At 40.3% G+C, this 12,523-nt stretch overlaps 4 protein-coding genes across 5 annotated transcripts; 2 read left to right on the top strand and 2 right to left on the bottom strand.

The window, feature by feature from the left end:
• The first annotated feature begins 424 nt into the window (after positions 1–424).
• LOC143214400 (estradiol 17-beta-dehydrogenase 11) lies at positions 425–4,423 on the top strand. 2 transcript variants are annotated; one of them, XM_076435429.1, is made up of 8 exons: positions 425–895; positions 2,663–2,913; positions 3,061–3,185; positions 3,263–3,373; positions 3,446–3,607; positions 3,755–3,837; positions 3,902–4,018; positions 4,241–4,423. In XM_076435429.1, the coding sequence occupies exons 2-8, from the start codon at positions 2,676–2,678 to the stop codon at positions 4,383–4,385; spliced, it is 981 nt and encodes a 326-aa protein (XP_076291544.1). In that variant the 5' UTR covers positions 425–895; positions 2,663–2,675; the 3' UTR covers positions 4,386–4,423. The 2 variants fall into 2 exon arrangements, with proteins under 2 accessions (XP_076291544.1, XP_076291545.1); XM_076435430.1 differs by lacking the exon at positions 425–895 and adding an exon at positions 2,106–2,294.
• Positions 4,424–4,495: 72 nt separating this feature from the next.
• LOC143214392 (chitinase domain-containing protein 1) lies at positions 4,496–6,674 on the bottom strand. The gene is made up of 7 exons (XM_076435414.1): positions 6,468–6,674; positions 6,250–6,396; positions 5,756–5,936; positions 5,582–5,691; positions 5,340–5,494; positions 4,926–5,255; positions 4,496–4,686 (listed from the first exon to the last, which is right to left on the bottom strand). Exons 1-7 carry the CDS (start codon positions 6,582–6,584, stop codon positions 4,545–4,547), a joined length of 1,182 nt encoding a protein of 393 aa, XP_076291529.1. The 5' UTR covers positions 6,585–6,674; the 3' UTR covers positions 4,496–4,544.
• A 388-nt stretch (positions 6,675–7,062) lies between these two features.
• Positions 7,063–11,926, top strand: Calypso (ubiquitin carboxyl-terminal hydrolase calypso). The gene is made up of 8 exons (XM_076435398.1): positions 7,063–7,230; positions 7,477–7,691; positions 7,764–8,518; positions 8,591–8,724; positions 10,321–10,425; positions 10,530–10,846; positions 10,972–11,120; positions 11,182–11,926. Exons 1-8 carry the CDS (start codon positions 7,173–7,175, stop codon positions 11,258–11,260), a joined length of 1,812 nt encoding a protein of 603 aa, XP_076291513.1. The 5' UTR covers positions 7,063–7,172; the 3' UTR covers positions 11,261–11,926.
• Positions 8,718–10,541, bottom strand: LOC143214391 (uncharacterized). Its single transcript, XM_076435413.1, has 2 exons — positions 9,954–10,541; positions 8,718–9,887 (listed from the first exon to the last, which is right to left on the bottom strand). Exons 1-2 carry the CDS (start codon positions 10,119–10,121, stop codon positions 8,730–8,732), a joined length of 1,326 nt encoding a protein of 441 aa, XP_076291528.1. The 5' UTR covers positions 10,122–10,541; the 3' UTR covers positions 8,718–8,729.
• Positions 11,927–12,523: the final 597 nt, after the last annotated feature.

The following is a 12,523-nucleotide window of genomic DNA, read 5'->3' as shown; positions in this document are numbered from 1 at the left end:
TCCTTAGATTCGAATTTGAACTTAATCGACAAGGTTCGAATTCAAATGTAACTGTTACGATTTGAATTTGGTGGCACAACTTGCACCCGAATTGCACTCTTTCGTGTTACCGATGAGGACTTTCTAGAAGACCGGCCTCCTGAGTAGCAATATGAATCATTCTAATGCGCTTCGATTTTTCTCGCAGTTTCATGCTCTATATAATGTAATCCCCGCTCCACCGCGAGTCCACGAAGTCAACGTAAAATGATAGGATGGCATAGACGAGATAGTAGGAGAGTTGCAAGGAAACTTTCACCATAAAATGGTACAGGCCTCTTTTCTAAGGTATAGACACCAGCGGTGCACCTACGATGCACCCTGCACTAAGGAGACTATAGTAAATTCAGGGATGTATCCACGATCGCGGGTTCCAGGGGTTCCAGGAATGAAGGAAAACTTGAGGAATAGCGAACCGTTATTGATGCATTGTAGTGGAATTTGTGGTTCTCATTGTCACCGTTGGATACGCTTACGACGCGATGGACTTCGTGCATAATTCTGCGACTGTGATTAGAATATATTTCCGATTGATCTACGGTGACATTTAAGACAAGATCATTAGAGCGTGACGAATGAGTTCACGGTGTCAGATGTACGTAATTAAATGTAATAATGAACGGGTTCATTTCTCAGAGGGCTCGCATGCTATTTCTCGCGTACGTCACTGAGCAATGGTTGAAGTTAGGCGGCAAAACACCGTCGGACCATCATTTCGAACGCATAGCGAGTGTCAGTCAACACCGGTCTTTGAACAAGTACGCGACCGTCTGGGAACTGTTTTGCCAACCTCAACCTATTCCAAGAACCATAAACAACGGTGAATTAGAGACAGTTAAAACAGACACGCGACCAGGTAATAAATCATATCGGATATTAGTGTCGAAACCAGGCAAACAGTGTGTAACAAGTGGTGCAATTAACGATATTACGTTAGTGATTAACCGTTTGCACACCGTGAAACATTTGCTATTCCTTTCTTTTAGTTTAGTCATATTTATATGACATTATATGCAATTATAATACTAAAAAAAAGAATAGTAGCATGTAAGTAGTAACACGTGAGGTCAAGTCACTATAGGAGTTGCTAGAACAAAATGTGGGGCGAGGGGTAAACAAACCTAACAGCCAATGACCCTACGATAACATTGTTGTGCGACCAGTGCCTCGAGTAGTTACACTTGCGATTTACCGTTAAAAGTTCAATTAGAATTTTACCGTTGCGGGTTCACCGTTATTAATTCGAATTGTACCGCTATGATTTTTAAATAAAATTTCGATCTTCGACAACGGTCTCGGTATGCGATATAATTGTAATCCAACAATTCTCGGAGCGCAACGTCGTAGCAAAATGTCATTTCAGGGCTCTCTAATACGTCTCAAATACAGCTTTCCATATTCGTGGCAACTTTCACTTGTTGCAACAAATCCTATCAACGCTATCTCTACTTTAAAGTGTATCACGCGACTGTCTAAAATTATGAAACGGGTTTCACAGTTTTTTGGATTTGAATTGTTTCAATCTAACAGAGGATATTAACGGAAATTGCAACATATTTCGGCTCGCAGAGGTTTGACGAATCGACGCCGTGGACACGAAAGGATGTCCCTCGCTAATGATAGATCGAATAAATATTCAATATAACGTGTCTCGGGAACGAGCACAGAATAAATTCTATGGCCGATGCATCCGTGGATGCACCGGCTTGAAGAGGTCTCAGTTGCCCGGTGCATCGACCGCAGCTAATAACACCGGCAACCGCAAATCTGAGGTCCGATCGTAGACCGGTGCAACCACTTCGGCGCGTACCGTAATCCCGACAATTCCTATCTACCGTTGAAAGTTGCTCTAGCGGTGGTTTCTATCCCTTGCCAATAGAGAAACCAAAGAACGGTTCACTTTTGCTGAAATCCGATTGCCGCGGCAACCATTCGAACGTTGCAACGTCGTCAGAACATGTATCATTTACGTCCTACGTGAAAATAGTCAAATTCCATTGAACTACTCAGCTTTGAATTCAAATTGGATTAAAATCCTGATTTTAATCGGACCATTGAGATTTGAATTTCGATCAGACCATTAAGATTTGAATCTGAGTTTATCCGTTGGAATTTGAATTTGAACTAAACCGTTAGAATTTGAATGTGAATTTGTCTGTTGGAATTTGAATTTGAACTAAATCAGGCCTGGCCAACCCACATGATTTCACGGGCCACTTTGATGACACGTAACGTTACAGCGGGCCGCACTTTAGGTAAACATGCTTTTAAAAAATGAATAAAACTTTATTGTTATACTATGATTCAATATACTGGAGTTCGTAGTCGCACTTGCGCATTATAACAATGATACTTCATTTATTTAATATTTTTTGTATACATAAAATGAGGAACAGAAGTTTTTCAATAGAAATATAAAATCGCCCGGCGGGCTGCGTGTTGGCCAGGCCTGAACTAAACCGTTACGATTCGAATTCGAGTCGAACCGTTGAGAATTTGAGTTGAAATTTGAACGAAACCGTTAAAATTCGAATTTTAATAGGATCAAATAGCTTTCTACATAAGAAATGTTTTTCTAACTGAAACCCTTGCGACTAGTTTGAACGGAATGATGTTCCCGCAGCTCAGCGTAACAAATGGCGCTACCCGAATGGGCAATCTTAACGTACGAGCTGCTAGTGTTCGTGGGGATAACGATCATTTACATAATGGAGGCAATTTTCCTAACATTCGTTCCTCAACGTTACCGTGCGAAGTCTGTCAAAGGGGAGGTCGCCCTGGTAACAGGGGGTGCAGGTGGAGTCGGAAGCCTAATTGCAAAGAGGCTGGCCAAGCTCGGAGCTCACGTGGTCATTTGGGACATCAACGACACCGGTAAGTCTCAATTACCAAGTCTCAACCAGTGGTCTTTAAACTTCATTGACTCATGAACTCCTCGATATTACAAACCGCAACCCCTACCAAATAATTATGAATTAAATTGACCAAAGTATTTCGAATATTCTTATGCGCAATTTACAGGTATGGTGGACACAGTGCGAGAAATAAGGGAGGCTGGTGGAAAATGTTGGAGTTACCATTGCGACATCGCAGACAAAGAGGAAGTGTACAGAACAGCGAAGACAGTGCAGGTTGAAGTAGGCGCTGTAAGTAGCCACAAACTTTACAATAATCAAATCTTTACAATAATCAAATCATTTATACCCTTCTAATGAACTGACAGGTGACCCTGCTGATAAACAATGCCGGTTACGTATGGGGAAAAACGTTGCTCAACCTGCCCGATCGCGAAATCGAACGTACCTACAGAATTAACATACTGGCACACTATTGGGCGAGTACAATGGAACAATGTTCGATCGTACATCACGTATGCAGGATTTAATAAATGTTTCTTACTTGACAGACTACTAAAGCGTTCTTGAAGGACATGATGAAGAACAATCACGGCCACATAGTGACTGTCGCCAGCGTGGCTGGGCTTCTGGGAACTTACAAGTGCACTGATTACTCGGCTACCAAATTCGCGGCCATTGGCTACCACGAGAGCCTCTACACCGAACTCAAAGTAAGATCAACTTCAACTCCTTAATGGTACCATTTATTACCATAATTGCCAGCTACCTGATTGTCCCTTTACAAGGACAGTCAGGTAAGAAAAATAAAATTGCTGTTTTACTGTTGAACCTGCTGACACGTGATAAATGATTTCCAGGTTCACGGCTATGATGGGATTCACGCGACCCTGGTGTGTCCCTCTTACATTAACACCGGCATGTTTGAAGGAGTGAAACCTAGGTAACTATTAGCTAAACTGAAACCAAATTTGCCAGGCCCCATTGTAAATATTTGTGATTTGCAGAATAACGCAAATGCTGGAGCCCAACTACGTGGCCGAGAAAGTAGTAACGGGGATATTAGTAAATCAAACAGTCGTTGTAATACCGGAGGCAGTTAGGTTTCTGCTACCGCTTAAATTGTGAGGTTCATTGACCGTTACAGTTCTTATATATCAGGCTATCGCATGTGAAATGTCTGATCAACGTTTTCCGTCGACGAAATGCAAATTTCTTGGTTGTAGTATGTAATAGTATTTTTTTATCAAAACGATTCGTAATATTTGCATTATAAAATCGGACATTTCACATGGAACAGCTTAAAACTTATGAGAATAGAGAGCTAGTTTTTCTTTTTGTGACAGCTTGCTGCCAGCGAAATCGTGTTGGGCTTTGATGTACAATATTTTGGGAGGACCACAGTCTATGATGACGATGAAAGAGAAAAAACAGAAAGAAGTATCAAGGAACAATAACAACGATACAATAATGTCTAACGGAGCATGTTAAAATAGCATGATTAATAAAAGAAATTTACTTTTAGTTAATTAGGTCTCCTCCCTTGAAGTATTAGAATTGTTAGAAAGACTGAGTATGGCAATGGTATTTTGTAACCGCCGTTATATATTTGTTCAATCTCATGTATATTTCTGTTGGATATAAAAATATTTATAACAGGTCATAAAAATAATTCAGTCCCTGACCGAGCTCCCATATTGATATACCTGTGCCCAACTCCGAGGCTAGATCCAGTCGTTGCACAATCGAATATAACGTGGGGTAAAAGATAATTCCACTGACCCCTGATGACCTGAAATGATTCCAGCCTGAACCAATTTAGCTTTGCCTACTGTACTATACCTATTTATGCCCCTGATGCTATTGGGTTAAGTAACAAGTTTAAAACGTTTGCAATCTCTCACTTCGTTTTCAATCTCCACGATTAATCATCATCATACATGTCCAAATTTGTTTTCTTTTCCAAAATGAGCAAGCAAACGAACTTGTTACTCAATCTAATAATTCAGGACAAAAGAAACTGTTTCATACTTTGCCTCGAAAAAGTGTTCTTTGCTGTTGTCGTCCCATTGAATTTTCACTTTACTGGACTCGAGTAGCCTCAGATAGTCTGAGCCTAATATGGCTCCGCCGCCCTCGGGCGTGTAATTGTATCCATAGAAATTAAGACCTAGTAATATCTGTGCCCGCTTCGGACCCTTCTCAGGCACTAATAACTCCACGCACTCTCTCGCCCAATCAATAGGACTGTTAGGTCCTGGCCGTTGCACGCTCGAATAGTCGTAAGTCATTAACGAGAAAGCTTGCAAGTATGGTGATAGTTGGTCGAACTGATCTTTATTGAACAACTGAACCTTCGCACTGTGAACGGTCGGAGATCTTCATTTGCACTGATCCCTCAGTGCAAGGAAAGCTGCAACGAGAAATAAAAGAAACACAACTCACCCTCTAGATGGTGGAACAGCCAGGATCGTGTTCAAGTTGTTCTCTTTGAGCCTCTGAGCAATCGATTGGATTAGCGATATCACAATCTGAACTTCTACACCTGTTAGGATAAACTGGTTCCACATCTCCAACACGTAGCCGTCAAAGTGGAACGCCTGAAACAGGATACAGTTGTTATAATTAGATGATGACATTTTACGTAGTAGGAATGGTCTTTCCAACATTTATGTTTCTATATTCACCTTGGCAGTGTCTACAAGTGTAGACATTAGTTGTATCTGCCTGTGAGTGTCACTGTACAACCCAACGATGTCATCGGTTGACCAGTGTTCAAACAGCACCCTTGGCAAAACTGAAGAAACATATTTTTTGTAGAGATATAAACATTATAGCATCGTAATCTCAATGTATATTACCTTTGACTTGATGGTTTTCGTTGTTGGCTGCTCTCATGTCTTTCAACCATTTCTTTTGAACATCGTGAGTCGATAGTTTGTAGGTAGCTGCGTTGCCTTCTGGAAATGCCAGCCACACTGGCGATACCATTGTGAGCTTCCCATGAAATGTTTTGGAGACTTCAAGTCCATTGTTGTTCCACTAACAAAAGATACAGATTAGAGTGAATATTTATTGTCTGAATATTGTGTACTGAAATCAACACTTGAAGTCAGTAAATGGGCTATTGAGTTCGCTGTAACCTAGTAAAGATTTAAATTTTGCGATGCAAAGATAATATCCATTTACTAATTCGATAAAAATGAATACTAAATACATTAATTTAATCACTGCATCTATGAACTCCATTTTCAAAGTCCATGTAAGGGTTAATAATGGAGCATAAATGCCTATCGTAAAACTTACGATTGACCATTTCCGCAAATGATTACAAGAAATAAACACATCAACGTACCGGTGTGATATATCCCAAAACGTCACCGGTAAATCGTCTAGCGGTTGTATTCGAAAAATATATTCCGGATTCTCGTATAATATCGTTGGATTTAGGGTTCTTCACTACTAGTAATCGATTAAAAACATCTTGATTACCTGGACCTTTCTGTGAATGCAATTATTAATAAAACGGAAATTGCTAATAACAATTTTCGTAATTTAATTTCCTGTGTCTACCTTGCCCTCGATCTTTCCTTTATTCTTTTTAGTAACCTTTCCCTTCGGCGGTGACAATGTACATTCTGACAATTGACCAACCAGTAACAAACTGATTGTTAATGCCAAAATGTTCATATTAATTGTTTACCTTTACTATCAACTAATTGAAAACATTACCAGATCACATACGTGGCTGCACTATTATTCAAAGGACTTTAGTATAATCGCTCACAGATCGCGCTGCCGTCGATCTTTGGGTTAAGGTTTCCTTCCATTTATTCTTTTAGTCATACATACAGCAAATAAACAATTTTAATTAACAAAGAATGTAATTTCAACACTGATTTTGTCCGTAACAATGTTCCTTCTAAACACTGTTTTAATAAAATCATATTAAGTTTTCAGTAAATATTCGATGAATCGAGTTTTACATTTAAATGACGCAGCAGTATTCGTTTCGTTTAAAAATGAAAAATTCAAATTCCTTTTTTTATCGATCCTAAAATGAATGAGATCAGACAGTGCCGGAAAGCAATGATATTCGAAAAAAATTAAATTTTAATGAAAACAGCTTTAACGACTTTTTTAAGGCTGTTTTACCACGTGACGCAATCACATGACATGTGTTTTGATGTAACATGGCGCCTTAATTGTCAGAGTGTAATAAAACTTCTGCAAGAATGTAAAATTTCTTGAAGTGATGATTTTCGTACTCAACACAGAATGCCAGTTGATATAAACCGATTGACAGAAGGTTGGCTAGAATTGGAAAGTGACCCAGGTACGAAATAATCACCGCGAAACTAGATTTTAATTGCCACCACTATCGAAGCATCAGAACAAGTTGCAGACGCATGTAAAATTAAGTTAACACAACTAAGAAAGCTATATTGCAAAAATTAAATCTCCGGAACTCAAACTACGTTACACACAAGTGTTTTCGAGTTCTTCTCGAATAGAGTACTATGTTTGTATACAATCACCATATATGCATGTTGTCCTTACGAAACACAATTTCCTCTGTCAGGTCTATTTACGCTACTATTGGAAGATTTTGGAGTGAAAGGCGTGCAAGTAGAGGAAATATACGACTTGCAGAAATCATTGGAGGGTCCAGTCTATGGATTTATATTCTTGTTTCGTTGGATTGAGGAAAGAAGGTCCAGGCGCAAGGTTGTAGAGCAAGATGAGAGATTTGTGAAAGATGAGGAAATCGTTAACAATATATTCTTTGCACAACAGGTATGTTATTTACGCTAATACATTCCTGCTGAACCATTGATTAAACAATTGCTAAACCATTGATTCTTACAGGTTGTGCCCAATAGCTGTGCAACTCATGCGCTACTCTCGGTGTTACTCAATTGCCCAAACATTCATTTGGGTACAACTCTATCCAGATTGAAACTGCACACGTTCGGTATGTGTCCAGAGAACAAAGGTTGGGCAATTGGAAACACCCCTGAATTAGCATGCGCTCATAATTCGCATGCAATGCCTCAAGCCAAGAGACGCCAGGATAAAAATACTGGAGTCACCACTGGCAGATTCACTGGGGAAGCTTTCCACTTTGTCAGTTATGTACCGATCAATGGCAGGCTATTCGAGCTGGATGGTTTGAAACCGTACCCCATGGATCATGGTCCGTGGAAAGAGCACGAAGAATGGACTGAACAATTTAGACGCGTGATAACCGATCGTTTAGGGATGGCGAGAGGAGAGCAATTACAGGACATAAGATTTAATTTAATGGCTGTTGTCCCTGACCGGCGGCTGGCTATATCACATAAACTAACTATGTTAAAGACTAATAGACAAATTGTGCTAGAGGCATTACAACAGCTTGTCAAGTTGAGCCACCAAGACGGCTCCGAGAAAAACGTGAACGAGTCCGATAAGTTGGATAAACATTACGAGAAAAAGAGCAAAACCGACGATGATAATGTTTTACCAAATAAATCGGAGATCGACGAGTCCTCCGTTCCGGCTATCACTGTTGAAAGAAGCGATGGCGCTGGGGACATTGAGGAATCGGGGTCAGGCATAACTTCCAGCAAGACTGAATCAAAGTAAAGATTGATTTAATATTTTATTTACTCAGGCTTACGGGTAAATGAAAAGAATGTATTACGATGTTACAGTGGTATGGAGAAGGTAGTAATGTGTGCATTGGATTATGCAACTCCGCTTCGAATTCAAACTTCGCCGGCCCACAGCTCCTCCAGCACCGATACCTCGTCCGAGATTGGCTCTGCGTTTAATTCTCCGACTCAAGGTACTTTACGTTCCCTTGCAGAGGCGCCTGGTTGTGCAAACTTTTTTACTTTGGCAAAATATTAAACTGTTTGGACACGACATTCGTGTAGATTTCAGATCGTCTCCATTATTCGAGGCGGAGTAACAGACGTAGTAATGCGAGTCGGACGTGACATCTTTCGTTTTTCCGTGCTCTGTACACACTTTTCCTGGCGCTTTAATTTCGAGCTTATTTTCACTGTCTTCGATCTTTTCTGGAGTATTCTCCTTACACTTGCTGTAACTTTCTCTGTCGCAAACCCTGGAATACTTATTAAACGCCGTGAAAGGTGGACATGAGTGCTCGATTATGGATACAATCTCTGGTTTGCATATGTAATACTTAACGCAATCGGTTGCATTCGGCGTACGAACATTTGCCACACACGGAATTACCTGAATGAACTTAGGGTCCACGCGGTAGCCAAGCGATTTGTATGTTTCAACTGTGAAGAACTGCCTGTTTCCAGTGTTAGATGAGATTAAAATTAATTTATTCTCATTCTCCGGATCGTTCAGCAGGCCTTCTAATGTATCATTTAATGATTGTGTGTCCGACATTGATTTCTCTTCGTTTTTTGCAGGATACTTAACTGGATCTTGCGATTTCGCACTAGCCGTGATAATATTTTCTAAGTTAGTCTGTTGAATGCGATTCTGTACGAAGTAACTCATTAAAACACTCTGCTGACTGGCCTTAGAAAATTCTGGCTTAGTTGGAGCCTTGCTTGTAGCCTTTGAAGGCATAGATAACGACGCCAGGAGCTCTAAAGGAATGGTTATCTCCTTGTGAATTGATAAGTGCTGGATTAAACGATTTAACATCAAGTACTCTTTCTTGAAAGAATTCGGTAGATTATTTATCATTTTCTGTGGTTGGTTTCCCAGTGTTTCTTCGATCTTAATTAGCGGGTATGGCGTCACCATTTCATGATTCGAGTTATCGACGTCTTCGGTAACGTAGGATGAGTCAATGAGCTCGGAAAAATTCGAGGGATCCTCTGTCGATCCCATGTAACTGGTCTCGTTCGGATTAATTAACTCAGGTGTATCATACCTGTTTGTTACAACAGACTCTGTCGACAGATCACACGTCCAAGAATCACCAGGCAGAATGCACATTCGTAGGTACGGTTGGAACACCTAAACATAAAACAAATCAATTAGTAAAATATTATAGATAATTCTATAAATGATAAATTGTTTTACCAAGCCATCCGTGCATTTTCTCGGCACCCAAACGTATCCACCATCAGGCAAATTTACACAATTGTAAAACACAGTACAACTTGTGGGATGGGGTTTCCTCGGTTCAGGACATTTCGATGATTCGACTGCGATCAAAAGAGAATAAAATATAGAAAGCGTTACGATCATTTTAAAGTGTTCTTTCTGCGATCCTACAGTAGACTGAACTTCGACTGTCTTCTTGATGTATTTGTTCTTCACACGTCCCCCCACGTATTCTTTGACACCTCTCGGATACAGTTAGTCGACCTACAGCATTTATGTATTTTTGTCTTGTCACGGTGAAGCCCAATCAAATTTTAGAATCGACATCATTTTTTACTTGTAGCATGGGGATGGAATTCTGGCCAAAGTAGTCCCACGTCCACGAAAGACTTCAAAAAGTTCGTCGTGATTAGAGTCGCTGGGGATGAGAAGCACGAGGCGGGTTTGAGTACGTACATGCTTGCTGCAATACATTAAAAATAATTAATAAAAAGTATATTTCCACGTTTGAACAAAAGGACATCCTGCAGATCATATTAAAAATGTTTTCAGGTCGATCTCTGGGAAATATCAACATAAACGGAAAGAGATTAGTCTCTGACAGTGGTCACCTGCACAAAAAAGTCTGTTTATCCGGGGAAGTTAGGATACCTCATGCTAGGGTGAAGACCAGTAATGGCGACACGGTTACTGAGGAGAAGAAGGTTGAAAAAATCGATCCGAAATTATGTTCGAAGTATCCGGAATTGTTTGAACCTCACACGTTCGCGCCCAAAGATCTTCTAGCGTTGCTGAAAAATTTGGAGCACGAAATAAGCATTTGCGAGACCAGTTTGAAAGATGAGAACGACAAAAGGAATAAATACAAGGTAGCATTACTTCGCAAAATGAAAGATATTGTTGATCCTTGACATCCTGTAACTTCCTGTTGAAAAATCTTACTGTCTTAGATTCTGAAGGACTGAGAATTGTATGTGATACTGTTTTTTTTTAGATCGACGATTGTCGCAGAACACACAGTTACGATGAGTTCATTTGTACCTTTCTTTCGATGCTCGCTCAACAAGGTAAATTAGCGGAACTGGTTCAACAGCACTTGACCTTAAAGAAGCACACTTCTGTGTCGGTGAACAGGGCTCGCAGGTAACTAATCCGCTTTAATTAGACGCGGAAGCATCATGCTTGATGCTCGCTGTGCTCACAGGTCTTCGAAGAAGACAGACACGCGGCCGAGTTCTTCTCGCAGACGCCGAGGCAGAACCAAATGCAAGAAACGAAAATAATAAAATTAAGATGGAAGGCCGAAGAGGTGTCCCATGGAATTGTCAATATTGAAAATTATTGAAGAAGTATCCGCCACGAGCGCATAGTTTTACAAAGATGAAATATAAAAGAAGATTGTACGATTGTTGAAGCGACTTCGTTGCACTCGATACCGCTTACTTGTTGCATATAATGATGCCGAACGATCGTCTCTTCGTTCTCCCTCACGATTCAGAAGTGTCCAACGAAAAATCAAGTCTTCTCCGAGACAATCGTAGATTCGTCGGCTGTGCTGGCCACGTTCCTTTTGTTCTGAAACTTTTCGAAACACCTTGCACGATCGACAGTTATACTTTGTAATTGTACAAACTATCTCCACGATATATTTTTTATATTTTTTCTCGTATTAACGCGTGATGCCTGTTTACACGCATATTTATGAACATTGCGAGCCCACTGGTTACCCTTTTGGGTACCACTCAATAACTTTTACCTTTACATTTTGTTTTCGTATGAAATATATGGTTTCCTAGATACCGGTGCGTTATTCCTTCCAACCCGCGAGGCCTGCTAATTAATTAAACTATTCATATATTTATCTATGTCTGCACTGGTACATACTTACAGGGTTGAATTACATTATTCCAACGCATTGGTTTTCAAAGAAATTATTGAAAAATTGATTAAGAAATTTTCGTGGGTGAAACTTAGCTACATATCTTCCCTTATAAGTTGCTAAGGGATCAAGTGTTGATGCATGAACGCTAAACAACGAGGGGGTATAGCAATGAAGTAATGCGGTCGGTTATTGTCAAAAACATTGAAAATATTTATTTCGGTATTCATATACAAGTACACTACACGCTGTGGATATGTCCCTTAGATCTAAATACTTATATCTCCGTGCAGCCGGAGAGAGGAGGATGAAGAAACTTGTGATTGGAATCATGTTCATCGTGGACACGACGGCCTGAGTCGCCGCGTCGTATTAAGCTGTATTAGGAACTGTATTCGTAATGTCCTCGAAAGAAGCTATGATCGAAGGAATAGTGGGATAGATGAATAGAACAGGGGGTGGGGTACGATCAAACGAAGGGTATCAAAAAAAGTTCCTTCTCCGGCCGATGCTCTCACATGCCTTTTTCGTCGACATCAGCGCCCTGTTCATCGACATGAGCGGTTCGCTCTCTCTCTCACTCTCTCTGACAAAGGTGCAAAGTATCGTTTTATGTACAAGTTGTCGGTCAGTGGTCGCCAAAAATGATCGGGGGAAACGTCGAAGG

Source organism: Lasioglossum baleicum, chromosome 12, assembly GCF_051020765.1.
Source record: "Lasioglossum baleicum chromosome 12, iyLasBale1, whole genome shotgun sequence".
NCBI classification, from domain to species: Eukaryota; Metazoa; Arthropoda; class Insecta; order Hymenoptera; family Halictidae; genus Lasioglossum; species Lasioglossum baleicum.
Note: the sequence above shows the minus strand (reverse complement) of the source record. Positions and strands in the feature narration are given on the sequence as shown.

What these genes read in the sequence shown, in the direction of transcription:
- LOC143214400 (XM_076435429.1), top strand. Translation starts at nt 2,676, where the DNA reads ATGGCGCTACCCGAATGGGCAATCTTAACGTACGAGCTGCTAGTGTTC. An exon ending in TTGGGACATCAACGACACCG is followed by an intron (nt 2,914 to 3,060) that starts GTAAGTCTCAAT and finishes CGCAATTTACAG; the next exon opens with GTATGGTGGACACAGTGCGA. An exon ending in ACATACTGGCACACTATTGG is followed by an intron (nt 3,374 to 3,445) that starts GCGAGTACAATG and finishes CTTACTTGACAG; the next exon opens with ACTACTAAAGCGTTCTTGAA.
- LOC143214392 (XM_076435414.1), bottom strand. Translation starts at nt 6,584, where the DNA reads ATGAACATTTTGGCATTAACAATCAGTTTGTTACTGGTTGGTCAATTG. An exon ending in AAGGAAAGATCGAGGGCAAG is followed by an intron (nt 6,397 to 6,467) that starts GTAGACACAGGA and finishes TTGCATTCACAG; the next exon opens with AAAGGTCCAGGTAATCAAGA. An exon ending in GCTGTTCCACCATCTAGAGG is followed by an intron (nt 5,256 to 5,339) that starts GTGAGTTGTGTT and finishes GACCGTTCACAG; the next exon opens with TGCGAAGGTTCAGTTGTTCA.
- Calypso (XM_076435398.1), top strand. Translation starts at nt 7,173, where the DNA reads ATGCCAGTTGATATAAACCGATTGACAGAAGGTTGGCTAGAATTGGAA. An exon ending in ACAAAAGGAATAAATACAAG is followed by an intron (nt 10,847 to 10,971) that starts GTAGCATTACTT and finishes GTTTTTTTTTAG; the next exon opens with ATCGACGATTGTCGCAGAAC. An exon ending in TCGGTGAACAGGGCTCGCAG is followed by an intron (nt 11,121 to 11,181) that starts GTAACTAATCCG and finishes CTGTGCTCACAG; the next exon opens with GTCTTCGAAGAAGACAGACA.
- LOC143214391 (XM_076435413.1), bottom strand. Translation starts at nt 10,121, where the DNA reads ATGATCGTAACGCTTTCTATATTTTATTCTCTTTTGATCGCAGTCGAA. An exon ending in GAAAATGCACGGATGGCTTG is followed by an intron (nt 9,888 to 9,953) that starts GTAAAACAATTT and finishes TTTTATGTTTAG; the next exon opens with GTGTTCCAACCGTACCTACG.